Source organism: Solea solea, chromosome 6 (genome assembly GCF_958295425.1).
Source record: "Solea solea chromosome 6, fSolSol10.1, whole genome shotgun sequence".
In the NCBI taxonomy this organism is placed as follows: Eukaryota; Metazoa; Chordata; class Actinopteri; order Pleuronectiformes; family Soleidae; genus Solea; species Solea solea.
Genome location: NC_081139.1, coordinates 6,980,604 through 6,996,292, shown reverse-complemented (window position 1 = coordinate 6,996,292; position 15,689 = coordinate 6,980,604). Strand labels below are relative to the sequence as shown.

Below are 15,689 nucleotides of genomic sequence, written 5' to 3'. Positions count from 1 at the left end.
ATGGTGGTGGCGATGAGGAAATTGTGGTTTAAACTTTGAAAGCAGTAAGAGATGTAATGTTTTTGAAAAATAAAGTTCAAGGCTGGCAGAACATACTATACCACCAAAAAGTATGGGTAGCAAACCTTTGGATTTTCTTAGTTTGCTTCAATCCCCTTCAGTTCCCACTTAAAAAACTTAAAACATATTGACCTCAACTAATACCAACATTTTTGGGATAATCTGCCACACGGTGTGAGAGGTAAATCTTATCATCCACCAGTGTCTACTGTGGCTGGATTGAATGAGTGAAAACCTCAGGGGCCAGGTTCCAAAATCCCCACACCTTTGGCCAAGAATCCTGAGAATAGTAGCCACCTCAGTTGCAGTTGAGGGTAAAACCCCTGGACATTCTGATAGCAGGTGTCGTCTCACCTAAGCTTTAATCGTGGCGTCAACTTCCATTAAAAACCTTGTATAACATTAGGATAACATTAAAAACCATTGTGCTGTCAAACAATGGTTCCATTCATTGTGAGGCGAGACTGTCGGTCTGCAAACACTTTAACCCCCGGAAGTGGCAGAGAGTGAAGAATTTATGTTACTCAAGGAGGAATTCACCAGCTTCACCTCACGATTATGTTGCTCCACTGACAGATGAAGTCTCAGTGAGGGTTCCATGGATAGTCGGCTCGTCTCCTCTTGAATCTAAATGGCTATAAGACAAAATCTGGGTCCTTACTGTGACATAACAGGTTCATTTCTTTTCATCTGACAAGATCGAGTTCCAGTCTTCTTCACTTCCTTGACCCAAAAAGCTGGTAAAAAAAAAAAAAAATCAGGGCATATTGTGAAAACATGATCAACATGTCTACTCAAGTTTTCCTACAGCCTCTCTTCAAGGTTGGTGTATTGGGTGTATCATGATGGACAGCACTCACATCAGTGTATTCCTTCAAACCAGAGGAAATATGAACTTGTATCCTAGACGGTCCAACTAACAATTAAATACAATTAAACACGAAGACTGTATTTTCACCTTTAACAAAAGCCTTCATGAATGAAATACTGTGTTCAGGGAACACATCTGTGACACCGACTCTGAATGTTAGAACAAAGCAACATGAAACACACAGGTTTTATGTTTCAAAGGAAAAAAAATAATATCCTGCTGAGTGTTAGCAGATTAGTTATCACTGAAGTTGGCGATTAATGGGTAAACCTGCTAGGTTCAAATGTCAGCACTACATGTTTACTATTGGCTCAATCTCACAGTTTGTTGCTGGTCAACTTATTCTTCTTAAATCACCTTTGGAAACATGTTTAATTTGAGTGATGTTGTAAATTTGTCTTTCCCCTTTTCCTAATTTAAGCACTGTGTAATTGATAAGTTTTGATATACACTCCGACCACTTCATTAGACATAAATGTGTCCCGGTTCTATTTTTGATATGGAAACAACATAGTGATGGTTGTGTCTGAGCCTGTCTGATTTAAAATGGACTTTTCTCTCCATTCTGATTCCGAGTTTGAATTTCAGCAGGTTGTCTGGACCACGTCTACAAGCCTCGATGCACAATCACCACCACATGCACGGCTTATTAGATCAATGCATGAACAACAGGTGTTGGTCATGTGTGCCTAATAAAAGTGGCTTGTTAGGAACACAGGTTACTGAAAGGTGTTTCTAATATTGACTCTACCCTTACCTGAATGAACGTTGCATTTATTGCAGGACTGTTGTACAAGCTGAGGTGTTTGTTATAAGCGTGTAATGTGGACCTCAGGTGAAGCAGATACAGAGGAATGAGACGAGGAATGAACCAAACACTAAAACAACAGGTTTTTTTTTTTCTTGTTTAAGCAAAAAGAATTTGGTTTATGTAGAAACAAGCAATGTTTTGCAATTGGATATTTCCTTCTCCTTTAAAAGAGTTCAAGCTAAAATTAAAAAAGAAAAGAAAAGAAGAAGAAATCAATCAAACCAACAATCATCCCACTGCACCCAGAATGGCCACCTTCTATGCAGATGTTACTGACAAGAAAGCAAAGGACAGCTGTGGGACAGCTCACAAGGGAGATAGATATAAGTGTACAGTACATATATATAAAATATAAAATCTGAAATATATTTTATATATATTAAATTGTGTTATGGTTCAGTATCGTTCACTACGCAGCATTAAGGTGGTGTGTCTGATTATCTTTTTTTTTTCTTCATTTTTTTTTCTTTTCTTCAAATCCTATTATAGAAACCAAAGGAGAGCAAAAGCAAAACAAATGAATCAACAAACAAACAAAACAAATGTGGGGGGGGGGAGAAAAAAAAAGAGGAAACTAAAGCGACAGACAAAAGGCCTCCGCCCAGATCCGAAGCCCCTCCCCACAGGTCCTAGCGGAGGGGTGAGCTAGCACGGACGAGGTGGGACAGACCTGTCCAGCTGTACAGCGCAGTGAAAACATAACTTACATATTAGCTCATTTTTACATGTACAGTCGTGATCAAGGCACAGGGATCTTCTACAAGTTATTTTTTTTTCTTCAATAAAGTTGTACAAAATAATACATTTTACAGTCTGTACAAGAATAATAGTCCAGCAGTAAAGTAAAGACAGACGTACTTAAAGCCGGGGGACAGGTGGAGGACGTGGGACTGGGAGAGGTGAGAGAACAAGACAACAGCTGAGGGGAGGGGAGGGGAGGGGGGAGAGGCTGGTGAGGGCTGGAGCACGTGTGTGTGTGTGTGTGTGGGGGGGGGGGTGGGGTGGGTGTTCCCAGGTGAAAATGTTGCATCCAGTCCTGTCTTTAACCTTTACATCATGCTTTTTCCTTTTGTCCTTTTTTTCTCTCCTTATTAAATAAAAGCTCTCGTCTCTTCTCACTTGCCGTATGTTGAGTATTTGTCATATGGCAGCAGGAGGGTGTGGGAGGAGAGCTGAGGGGAGCAGGATGTCTGTGTGTGTGTGTGTGTGTATGTGTGCAGGGGAGTGGGGGTTAAATGGTGCACAAAGGCAGATCTCTCTCACACACACACACAGTATACACCAACACACAACATGGGGTTAAAATTAACAAAAAAGTTGAATTGTGTTATTACAGGAATATTATATATATGCATATTTACATATATATGCATATATACATATATATGCATATTTACATATATATGCATATATACATATATATGTATATATATATACACACACACACTCATATATAAATATCTATATATATAGCTTGTATTTTTTGCACGGCATGAAGTTCACTGGTATGCATGAATTTATGCATTGTGTGGTGTGTGTGCGTTTTTTCACTTTCTTTTTTTCAGTTTTTAAATTGTTTTCTGCTTTTACTGGTTTCTCCATCCTCGGACACGAGAGGAAGAAGAAAAAAATAAATAAAAAGGGCTAACAACCCTTCGCTGCTGCCTGTCCACGTCCATCTTTTTCTTCTTCTCCTCTCCTTCAGCACACGGTGAATAAACTACCTCTCTCTCTTTACGGATGCATTAGTTAATCCAGCCTCTGCGTACTGTTAAAAGCAGGAGGACCTGGTTTAAAATGGGTCTCTCTGTGTGTGTGTGTGTGTGTGTGCATGGGATGCGAGATATTAAATCCTACTTATGGGGTTGTTGACTGTCTTACGCTGTAGTCTGTGTGTGTACCAGCGAGTGTGTGTTCATATATCTGAGAGAGAACGAGACCTAAAAGGAGCAAAAGTCCACACAAAGGGATTCCAGTCTCGACCCTCCTTCCTGGGTCAGAACAGCGATGAGTCCTGGCTAATCACTGATGAAACTTTTGTTGGTGCATCCTTAACTGTTTTTCCTTTTATTAAAAAAAAAAAAAGAAAAGAAACATCTTTCCACTGTTCTCTTTTTCTGAAACTGTGTTATCGGAAGAAGTTGTATCAGGGCGGAGAGGAGCGGAGGGCAGGTGCTCAGCCGCTGGCTTGTTCCCTCAGTTTGGTGAAATTGGTGGAAGTGTAAGGGGGTGATTGGCTAACTGGTGGTGGGGGTGGGGGGGTGGGTAGGTCAGTCGGTGGGTAAATAAGTCGCCTGGATGCTACTCCCCATCACAAGAGCTCGTACTGCCGTAGGTGCATCCTCTGTATGATGTCGCGACAGTCATTGAAGACGCGGCGGATGTTTTCTGTGTCGACCGCGCACGTGAAGTGGGGGTAACAGTAATGCCGCCCGTCCCCGCTGGCTGTGCTGATCCTCTGAGGGAGACACACAAGTGAAGACACGTCAGTGCAATGTCCTCAAGATCACACTTCAAGATACAAATGTGTTGTGTTTTTTTTTACACGCAGTTTGACTTCTTTCTGTTTTGCGATATTTCCGTGTCTGACTTAAACTGCTGGGTTTATTTTACACTTTTCACTTACTAATCTCATAGTTGGGAGGAAGATTATAAAATATGCTCAGACTGTCCATCAAAATCTCTTGAGACAAATTTAAACAAATTCCCATTTACAAAAGTGGAATATTGAAAAGATTTCATTTTTATTATTTGTTTTATTTTGGTTAAGACCTTGGCTCTGATTCCTCTGTGTCGTTTCCCAGAACCAGTATTGCTCCCTCAGCTATGTTCACTTAGTAATACAGTGTGTAACAAGTGTAGATTTAATTAAATGACACGTTAAATGTAATGTGATTGGTAAACTCTGTCTATCCCAACTTATCTGATATAATGACAAAAATATAAGAGGAAGAGAGGAGTGAAATGTTGTAGTCAGAGTGAGTCATGGAAACTAAACAGTCCTGTTTTTGTTTATAGGACATTGAACAACACTGTTCCTAGTACCAGGGAGACAAAACAAATATACAAATGTGAAAATCGAACAGGTAAAATATGAGTTTTGAACGAACCAGAAACTCATCCCGGATAAAGTACTTGGCCCTCGTAACGCGGGGATCCTCGCCTGGCTCTGGTATTGCTGTTGGAGAAGAAGAAGAAGAGGAGGAGGAAGAAGAAGAAGAATTCTGGTCATATTTAAGGTACTGTTGTCAACACAATACAAGAAACAAAAAAAGCACAGACAAAAAAGGTTGTAAATGTGGTCAGATTTGAAGGGAAAAGACATATCTATGAACAGGTAAATCCTAGTGGTGACACAGCTGATAATGTGAATGTTAGTGTTTGCAGAGGAACATTGACACTCTTTAGTTCATAAGGTTTTCCATCTCTGTGGGCGTTACTTTTCCCTTCTACATATTCCAGCTAAATCTGGCTCGTTCCTGTACCGAACCGTTTGAATTAGGCTGTTACTCATTAAGTAAACGTGTGCATGATTTACACAAACTGATATCAGTGTCAACCTCTTACCGTCATCAGGTGTAGTGTAGCGTGCAAACTCAGGGAAATAATCTTCAATTTTCGATTTCCCTGCCAAAACCTTCTCAGCGAGCAGGTCCTGTTTGTTCAGGAAGAGGATTACAGAGATGGTCCGTAGCCACCTGTTTGAGGGGAAACGGAGAATTAGCTCAGTATTAGATTTCTTTTGGATTTTGAGGACACTGAAAAACTTACAGGTCTAAGGCTGCATTAAGAAAAAAAGTACTTCTTTAACAATTCCTGGACTCCCTTTAAAGGGAAAACGGGATCAGAGTCAACGTAGCAGAAAATATATGTCGTTCTTCCTCGTGAATTATTGAATTCGTTTATAATCATGTCAGCTGATGAGCAATATATGGAATAATAAATGAAAACTTTTGACTGAATTTCCTATGTATAAAGTAACGAATAAGAATAGTCTCAATCATTTTATAAACAGGTGCACACAACAAAAAGTGTTTATTTAATTTTTTAGGACAGAAGAGCTTTTTCCTAGATTGTAAGTTCTTTGTGTTGTTTAAACTACTGATACTAAAATACATTTCTTTCATCATCACCATTCATTATCGTTATGTGTTTAATAGCGGATTATGTTATTATATTGAGATCTACACAAGCCTGATAATTAAGTTGTTTATGATAAGAGGTTTTCTTTTGGCACAAACAAATGCAAAAAGCCCAAACTCCAGCTTTTGTCGACCACCAATAGCAGTTCTCGTCACCCGCTATGTCACAGTAACATCAGAAAATCCACTTGGGTTTCTTGTAAACAATGACAGTGTGACAATTGTCAGTGTGGCGTTTTTATGTGTTCATGTGTTTATGTGTGTGTGTGTGTGTGTGTGTGTGTGTGTTTTCTTGGGTACTTGGTCCAAATATATACAGACTGGGGTTTGATGAAGTGATAAGACCAGATAATGTAGTACTGTAGGAATATTATGTTTGCACGTCTCTGTGTTTAACAGACCAATAACAAAACCCCACAATAACAGAAGGAGAACGTGTGCCACTTGTTTCAGGTTTGCTAATGAAACAGATCCACAGAAAAAGGGTCACTGACCTGTTGTTCCAGATGTTCTTGAAAAGGTTGAGGGCTTCCTGTAGTCTGTTGGTCTGATTGTCTTCTCTGATCACCATGTTGTAGCTGCTACTCGCCACCACAAAGATGATGGCTGTCACATCTGAACACCACACACACACACAAACTAAATACTCAAGATACTGTACATGAAACTCATGTCTGATGAGAAACACAGAGTTGGTTTTGGGAGTACAACAAACCATTAAAACACTGGATCCATTTCCTACGCTCATCCCTCTGACCTCCAACATCGAACATACTGCGGGAAAGAAAAGGTTTAAAGTGCGATGTATTGAAAGTGGTGACTGGAATTACAAACGATGTAACCTGAAAAGAAAGAGGACATTTCAATCTGATGATAACTTTTACAATTTGGTGGAATTACACATGATTCTTAGGCCAAAGAAATAGCATCTGCTTCTCTAGATATTACTGTCTGTACTGCAAACACTAGTGTGAAAGTTATTTGAAAGTTTTTGCCAACATAAGTGTAGAAATAACTTAGTAATAGAAACTTTTCTCACTGGAAATTGACTTTGTCTATTTGAAATCTTGTCTCGAAGATCCCAGATGTCAGTACTCTGCATCTCAACAGGTCCTGGAAAATTTTGAACAGGAAAACAAGAGGAGCTTACATTTAGGAAAAAAACCAACAACAACAAATTACACACAATGAAATCAAAATTGAATTGCGTAGAAAATGAAACATAACCAATTTCTTTTGGAATAAATAAATAATAAACAAATGTAAAAACAATTAATTCAGACGCATCGCAACTCGGTTTTAATCACTACCGGTGTGTCTCACCTGGTCGGTGGGTGTGTAGTCATTCTGCCTGACCACATCTATCCGGTCTAAGAAGCTGCAACAAACAAAAACAGCTGGTCAGATTTCAGCTGATGTTCAGCGAACAACATAATACACACCGACACACACAATGAAACGTCAATTTATATAAATTGCCTTGTTCAAAGCAATCAAAGCAATTATGAAAGCAGATCAATCTATGTTATTATAATGCTGGTAATGTACTGACTGACACACACTCAGAAATGCAGAATGATGGTCACTAAATGGCCACCAGGGGGCGTGAGTTTTAATTTATCTCTGAGGCAGCCAGTCTGAGTCACCAGCAGACAGGAGAAGCCTCATCAATGGAGCTGCTGTAGTAGTGCTTGCACAGAAGGGTGTGTGTGTGTGTGTGTGTGTGTGTGTGTGTGTGTGTGTGTGTGTGTGTGTAGGCCTACAAATCCCTCAGATCAGCAGAGCGTCTCCTCAAACCCATGTAAATGATTCCGTTGCACTGGCCTTCATTACTGCTGTTGTTGTTGTTTTCATGCTGACTCTGTGACGGTCACCTGCTACAGGCAGGCGTGTGCTTCAACATGTCAGTGCCCAGATCGGCCCTCAAGAGCAACTACACACTGATTCTGGCAGCGGGGGAAACACAACTTGAATTTCTCTTAGAGACGTATGTTAGAGAATAGCCAGATCAAACGCAGCCTCTTTTCTCCAGCATTTTTGTCAGAAACCCCACGATGGATTGCAATCAGAAAAGATAATAAAACTGTATCTCTGCACATTTGGAATTATGATTGAATTATTCAAATATTCCTTGTAAATTAATGATATACACAAATTATAAAAGCAACACCAAGTTAGTGAATGGCTTTGTTTTTAAGTCAGTGTTTCCTGTATTATACTGTCGCACAGTTTAGGTGAATTCTGTTCAATTAACATTTTTCTAAATGTATACTTTTATAATGTTAATGGAAACAAAGAATAATGGCTACATAAAAAAAAAAAAACTACATAGATAATGATTGAGGAGATTGCAAACCTGGTCAATTACTAAACCAATTATAAGAAAACTTTACACATACTTAGGTTCAGTGTCATAATTATTATTATTATTATCCTAATTATTATTATTATTATAATTATTATTATTACCATCTAAATGTTACAGTAATAGTTTGTTCTAGGTCTAAGTGAAACACTGTTTGAACGCTGTGTACTGTATATGGCTAAAGTGACAATAAACGCACTACTACTGCTTCTACTAGACGGACTGAACTGTTGTGGGAAAATATCTCATTGTGATTTTTCTGACAGGTATTGTGACAGTGATTTCATTTGCGATGTCATTTTGTTTTATTAAATCAACATTTGTTATGCAATAAATTAAAAACATGATGGAGCACTGACACCATGAAAGCATTAAATAACTAATGTGAATTTAGTGTATGCTTGGATTGAAGCTGCGCAGTGAAATCAAGTGAATCCCCCTCGCTACGACATGGCAGAGTCCATGGTCATGAAAACACAACAGTACTTGTGTTTCAGGTGATGATACATCAATTAAACCATAACTTTAAATATTGTATTCTCATGTTGATAGGTCACCGGCCTGTAATATCTGTACATTTTAAAGCACGGCTGAGAAATTATGATGAATTCTTTAGCTCTAATTAGGGCAGTTTCACTCATTTTCTTAGGTAAAGCACATCAGCCTTTACAAGCTTAAGACACTTGGGATCCACTGACTGAGAATGATGCCTGGGTTCCTGCTAAAGTGGCTGCTCTCGCTGACAAAAGGTGAACACCATCTCACCACCGTGTTTGATACGTGCACGCCCCGTCTGCTTTGACTGATCTTCTTCCCGTCGTTCTTACAACAGGAAGACGCTGGCCTGCTAGTACGGCTGCCTCGCGGGGCAGAGGTATGTAACCCCCTCTGAGATAACTAGGAATGTGGCAGGCAGGAGTGAAATGTGACAGGAGGGCTGCAGGTAACACACTGAGAGAAACAGGGGGCTGGGTCTGCGGAAGATACACTACCCGACAGACAGACAGGAAGAAGACACTGGTGGGATGAAAAGGAAACGGAGGACAACAAAGTCACCCAAGTGCATAACTCTAAACAAATGCTGACTAAAACCACTTTTTAAAAATATTTTAAAGTTCAGGGATGGCAGGAATAAACGAATGAATTTATTTTGAACACAAAACAAAAGTTAAAAAAAAGAAAGCAGATTAAACTCAGATCTCAGAAAAACTGAGACAAGAGTCAGCGAAAAGTAGTGCGCTGAAATAAAACGTATGTCCCGCCACCTTTCTCACTTCTCTAATTGAAAAAAAAAAAAAAATCTTTAAATATATTTACACCCAAATTAATGACACAGATTATCCAAGACTAATGTACAGCCCAGATGAATTATATAAACAATTATCCCAACTTTAAGAGGAGAAAAAGAGGAGAAAAACAACACAACTGTTGTCACAACCCATAACCATCCACGTACTTGAGATGTGTGGGTTCTCTGATTGTGTGAGAGTGAATGGTTGTTTGTCTCTATGTGGCCCTGTGAGGGTGTACCCAAGCCTTTCACCCTATCTCAGCTGGGATTTGCACCAGCGCCTCCCACAAGGATAAAGTGGTAGAAGTGGAAAGCGGGCACATTGCACTTCAACTGAACCCCCACTAGTGCTTGTATTCTGGGACAAGGAAAGTAGTTCAGTCGAAAAACTGATGTTTACTTCACTGAACATTGAAACATACTGACTGATACTCTTTTTAAAAACACACAACAATGTACTTAAGCATCCAACTCCGTCTGGTGCAGGAGCCGAGAGTCTCCTCACCACAGCACCTCTGCAGCACCCGCAGCCCTCAGTGGACAACTGCCCAACCGAGTTGTCTTTCAGCACCGTTCAGATGTAGAAGCGATGATGAGTTACACACACACACACACACACACACACACACACACACACACACACACACGCACACACACACACACACACAGGCCCTATTTGAGGCATTAACACGCCCCGGACGAGCACATGGCTCAATTTTTAGCAGTTCTCTCTATTAATAGGAGAAGTGCCAATAATAACAGTGCCTAGTAACTTGAACTAAATAATAGTAGTGGCTGCCCCAGTAACAGAGAGGTCTGCGGTCTTATGTATAACCTGTCAGGGTTATTCTGAGGTAGCAGACAGGCTTACTTAAACACTGGAAATACACACAGGACACTGGTGTCTGGTGACTGAAATAACCCAGTATTTACAGGAAAAGATAAAGTGCTTCTTTTTTCTTCTTCTTCTTGTTTTTTTACTTCTTTTCTCTAGTTTGCATTTTCAGCAACTGTAAGGAGCAATTATGTAAGAAAAACAAACATTAATTTTTGAATTTTTATTTTCATTTACTAAATTCCTTTGTGCTATTGTTTTTTTTGTTTTATTTTTTACATTTTTCTTACTGAAAATGTCTTCTGATAATTTCCCATAATCTCCACAGCTCCTTCCAAGAATAGACCGATATCAAAATGTTTCCGCACTTGTACAAACATCAGACGATCTCAACCATGTTGCCTTTGAAGTGTTAACATCAAACCTGAAGAGAGACATTTCTTATTAAAACACCGGCCCAACGTCTCGGTAACAGCAACGGTGTGTGCGTGTGTGTGTGTGTGTGTGTGAGTGAATTGAATTTAAGATTATCATGCTGTGAGAGACACGCGAGGCCGTAGAATCAACAGCAGCATATACTGGTTCAAAGCCAATAATACGTCTGTAAGGCATTCATCTCGTTATAGTGGCAGGATTAGGAGGAAAGGATCACTCAGATTATAAAATTGCATAAATCTACAGCTCTATGTGGGATTAGGCTTTCTGAGCTACATGCTTACAGTTGGACTGAAAACATATATGCTGAATTATGAATTATTAGCTTCATTTACTGAGATAACAAAAAAATCATAAACTTGATAAGGTATTATCTATTATTATTATTATTTTTGTATAAACATATTTAACGCTGTTTGGCCAGAGAGTATTTATCATTTAATAACTAAAGACGACAACAAACTCCACATTTTATTTTTCACTGCAACTATAAACTGTCTGGATTTAAGGGTTTAAAACTCTATAGTGACACAAACGCACACACACACTGACCGTCACAATCATGTCCTAAAAAAGTGTCTAAGAACATTTACGTCCACCAGGTTTACAACAGTTAAAGAAGCAATTTATTTTGTATTCTCACATTTTTTCCCTTTAACAAGTAAGGCAATAAAATGATTTATTTCCCATTTACAAAAAAAAAGTTAATTTACTAAGTAAATGCTCGCAGTAAGTGGCATTAAAACCTCACAAGAGTATCCCATGTCCTGCAAATAATTTAAGCAATAACAGTGAGGGGGGTGTGTGTGTGAAAAATCACAATTAAATTAAACTAATATTATTAACCAATATTAACTGAATGACTACTTACATTAAGTTAAATATATTTATTTTTATTATGATCTTACACAAAATAGACATTTGAACATGTAAGAAGAACCATGAAATAGCTGCCTTTATTAAATGGTTGTATCATTTTATGTTGCATTAAACTGTACCGTTGAGCTTAAACTAAAAGACCTGAACAATTCAAAGCAGACTCCTGCAAACGCTGACTTATAAAACACTTCATTTTTGTGTTGTCACTACAGGACGCTGACATTTAACTGTGCACAAGAGAAAAAACGGGAGCTGCACGAGGCTACGGAACACGGAGTCGAGTTAGAAAATGGTTTTGGCGCTTCCTCAAAAGGAGGGAAAAGATCGTCCGCGACCCACTGAGTGGAGAGATTACTGCTGCTTTACACTGTCACTGCGAGGCGACCAAACCAGAGGCTTCACCAGCCGATCCTTTATCAAACACAAACACACACACACACACACACAGGAGCAAACCCAGAGAGAAGGAAGGAGAGAGAGGAGGAAAGAAAAGAGAGAGAACGCTGTGTCTGACATTACAGCGCTGCTCCAAAAATAGCTCCCTGGCGCCCTGGCCTCCAGCTTGGTTGTCATGGTGACAGAACCACAGACACTATAAATAGACAATCGGCTCCAAATCTTGTGCGACTGGAGTGAGGCCAGAATGAGGGAGAGACAGACAGAGAGAGAAAATAAAATAGAAAGGAAGAAAGAGGGAGAGAGAAAGAGAGGAAAAGAAGGAGTGATAGAAGGGGGAGAGCGGGCAACAAAGAGATACAGAGAGAGAAATGCAGGGAATGGAGTGGGATAGAGAGAGAAAGGCAGCAGAAGAACTAAGCAAAGGCATAACACAGAATACTTAAAGACTTTAAACTTTAAGAAGTTAAAAACTGAGATTTCAGGAGAGAAAAGTCAGAAAGAACACAGGGACAAATTATGTTATGAAAGTAAATTACAAGATCAAGTTAAAAAAAGACCGAAAAACAGATGGATCAAGACACCCATTGAAAGAAAAGACACTGAAGAAATGAAAGGTAAGAAAGAAAAGTGATCGGAAGACAGAATACAGAACTGAAAGCAGGGGAGAAACCGAAGAAAGGGAGAAAAGTAAAGCTGAACACTGGACAGACAAACAGCAGCTGAGCACTGGGAGCAGCACAATCAGTGAATACACACACAGCGTTCACCAAATCACAATACACCGAGATGAGATGGCTGCGGCTTCCCAGAGATAATCTGCCGATGAGCTCGACTTAAACACGTATCAGTACTGTGCACTTTTAAAAGTTTGACAGCTGGACACGACCCTCAAACTCACCACAATATATAACACCACAATAAGTAATAATGACACCACAAAAAAATCTGTTTGCCTTTGCCCATCTCTCATTCTCCACCCCCCCCCCCCACTCCTTCATTCCTTGTGATGACTCAGAGACTCGATCCCAGCCATTTTCTGTCCCTGCAGAAACACCACTACACATCACAGAGCGAGAGACAGAGAGACAGAGAGAGGGAGGAATGGGAAGAGGATACCAGAGGGAGAATCTGGCACACAATGGCACATTATCAACAAAAAAAAAAAAACAAGATTTCAAAGAGTCGACACCTAGTAAATAATACATTTGGCAGCACTGCTGTGCTGGTATCACTACAGAATGTATGGTTGTTGGGTCACATTCATCCTCTCCTCATTTTCACGTTTCTATAGAACCACATTCAGATTAGAGAGTTGAAAGCATTCACTAACCTCCAACATCTGAATACATGATCAGAAACAGGTTCTGAAATCGCTGGAACGATATTGGTGACTTTTATTGCTGTGACAAAAAAAAAACAATAAAGTAATTAACGCAGCTGCGTTTTGTTTACTTCCTGTGGCAGTTGACCTTTGACCAAGAGCACCAATCAGTTCAGCCTCGAGTTCAAGATGTCCCTCAAGATATTCTCGAGATACTGTGTTCAAACACACTGGACAGACAACTGTCGCCAACTCTGAGGCACAAAGAACAATCGCCACCCACAACCAGACTGCACTGGCTGACAAGAACTAGCCCGAACTAAAAGCCTGAGGCACATGAGCTGAGATTATTTTCAAATCTGACTCATTAGTAAAAAAAAAAAAAGGGAGAGACACAATGAACTTGATTTTCAACGTTTTAATCCAGAGAACGCACAGACTGGACGATCGAGTCAAGATGCAGGACCACTCACACTTGGTGTTTACTCAAATGACTTCAGGGATTAGATTCCGTGGATTTGGGATCTCACAGAAATTTTTAATTTTTTTTAATGTGACTTCAGAATATAAACGGACATGGAGGCGGACTGTTGGCGTCACCAGCTCATAACTGCTGTGTGCCATGTTTTGTGTAGGGATGACCACATTTTTGTGTCCGATACTGATGTCACAAACCCAATATTATTCCGATACAGTCATTTAAGACCATTTATAACGATGAAGCTGTTTAACGACACATTTATGCCAAGTCATTTCAAAGACACAATTCTCCAGCTGTGTAAGAAATCTTGTTCTCCCAAAAAGAAGAAATAAACAGCCCAAACATGACTCAGCTGAAATGCTTTTGCTGATAGTTATTTACATTTTTACAGTCTGTGCATAGAGAAGCATGCTATATATAGGATTTTTGGACTGTATTGGATTCTGCATTCATATCTGTCTGATACCCAATACAGGCATTCTGATCCATAGCGATTCCCGTCCTTAATTTTATGCTGAGAAATGGGGGAAAAAAACTGGATGTAGTCATGGCGGAGAAGATGGAAACAACTTGGCTTGTACGAGTGACGGTTCTAAACAAAAGTATGCAACATCCATTTCCCACATGTCGCTGAATCCGCGGTTCGCAGGCGTGAATATCAAACATGTTTGCATACTTCTGTTAATCCCTCACACTACAGGATCATTTGGCCAGATAATCTGTTCAAATCAGCTTAAAATCGGAAGGCGCCCACGATTGTCGGAAGGGCCAGATCACGACTGAAATCTGGCCAATTGTCCTTTTATTATAGTATTATAGTGTGGGGCAGGCTTAAACCACTTAATCACATAATCGCGACACAATCATAACATGCTGTTAATTTGTAATTGCTGCTAAAAGCTAATTAATAGCTAATACACACTGTCATTTTCTAAAAACACATCACTGGACAGTCAAGAGGTGAAAAGGACACGATGTGGGAGAATTGTCCTCTTTCATACCATTTCATAACATAACTGTCTGTAATCAGTCAGCAATGTCTCATGACTCGCTGCACTTTTCACATCTTCCTCTGGGGCCACGTGTTTGCAGTTATTTTAATTTTTTTTTGTTTTATTTCACGTTCCACTCACGGATGCCTATCTGCTTCTCAATTAAAGGAGCATTTCAGTATTTTGGGGAAAAATCCCTTTGTCACTTTTATATCGTGGGGAACGTGCAAATATTTGAAACAACAGAAATAAAGACGTCCTCTTACACAATCATTTTATTTTACCTCTGAAATGTTAAGGGAGTAATAAAATATATGGGGCTGAATGGTTTGACTGTGATTTTTATTTCACACATTTTGTGATTGTTAATTGATATCAAGCTTTAATTGCGCATTCATAAATAACACAATGTTGCCGTTTTTAATTTTCAAAGCACATAGAACAATCAAAATAGGATACATTTGTAATTCCCTTATTGCATTGTTTCACGTTGTAATTTCTATTTGAATCCGATTAATTAATCAACACTGTCTTTTTATAATCCTTCACTTGGATCAATGGGAATGTTTGGAGCTGCTGGCTTTCTTTCAGTTTGAAAAGTCCCAGGTTGATTTTTGATAACTCAGTGGCCAAATAAATAAAAAAATAGTGGCTTTTCTTTTCACCATTGCTGTTTCCTAATGCATACAACTGCAAGTAGACATCTCTTTCCTGTTTACACCGGCATGTGCATGCCCAGTGTACATAAATGGTCATGGCATGTGCATTTTCAGGTGCGTTAAGATGGATGGAGAACACTCTGAATGC

At 39.4% G+C, this 15,689-nt stretch overlaps 1 protein-coding gene across 2 annotated transcripts in view; it reads right to left on the bottom strand.

The window, feature by feature from the left end:
• Nucleotides 1-1,689: 1,689 nt before the first annotated feature.
• The window catches only part of LOC131460833 (guanine nucleotide-binding protein G(s) subunit alpha-like), a 31,362-nt gene continuing 17,362 nt past the window's right edge, over nt 1,690-15,689 (bottom strand). For both annotated transcript variants that reach the window (XM_058631657.1, XM_058631658.1), the window contains exons 6-12: nt 7,208-7,262; nt 6,924-6,997; nt 6,600-6,658; nt 6,379-6,499; nt 5,310-5,440; nt 4,853-4,920; nt 1,690-4,200 (exon numbers count right to left, since the gene is read on the bottom strand). In XM_058631657.1, coding sequence (XP_058487640.1) covers nt 4,054-4,200; nt 4,853-4,920; nt 5,310-5,440; nt 6,379-6,499; nt 6,600-6,658; nt 6,924-6,997; nt 7,208-7,262 — 655 coding nt within the window. In that variant the 3' untranslated portion in view covers nt 1,690-4,053. The remainder of the gene's footprint in view (nt 4,201-4,852; nt 4,921-5,309; nt 5,441-6,378; nt 6,500-6,599; nt 6,659-6,923; nt 6,998-7,207; nt 7,263-15,689) is intronic.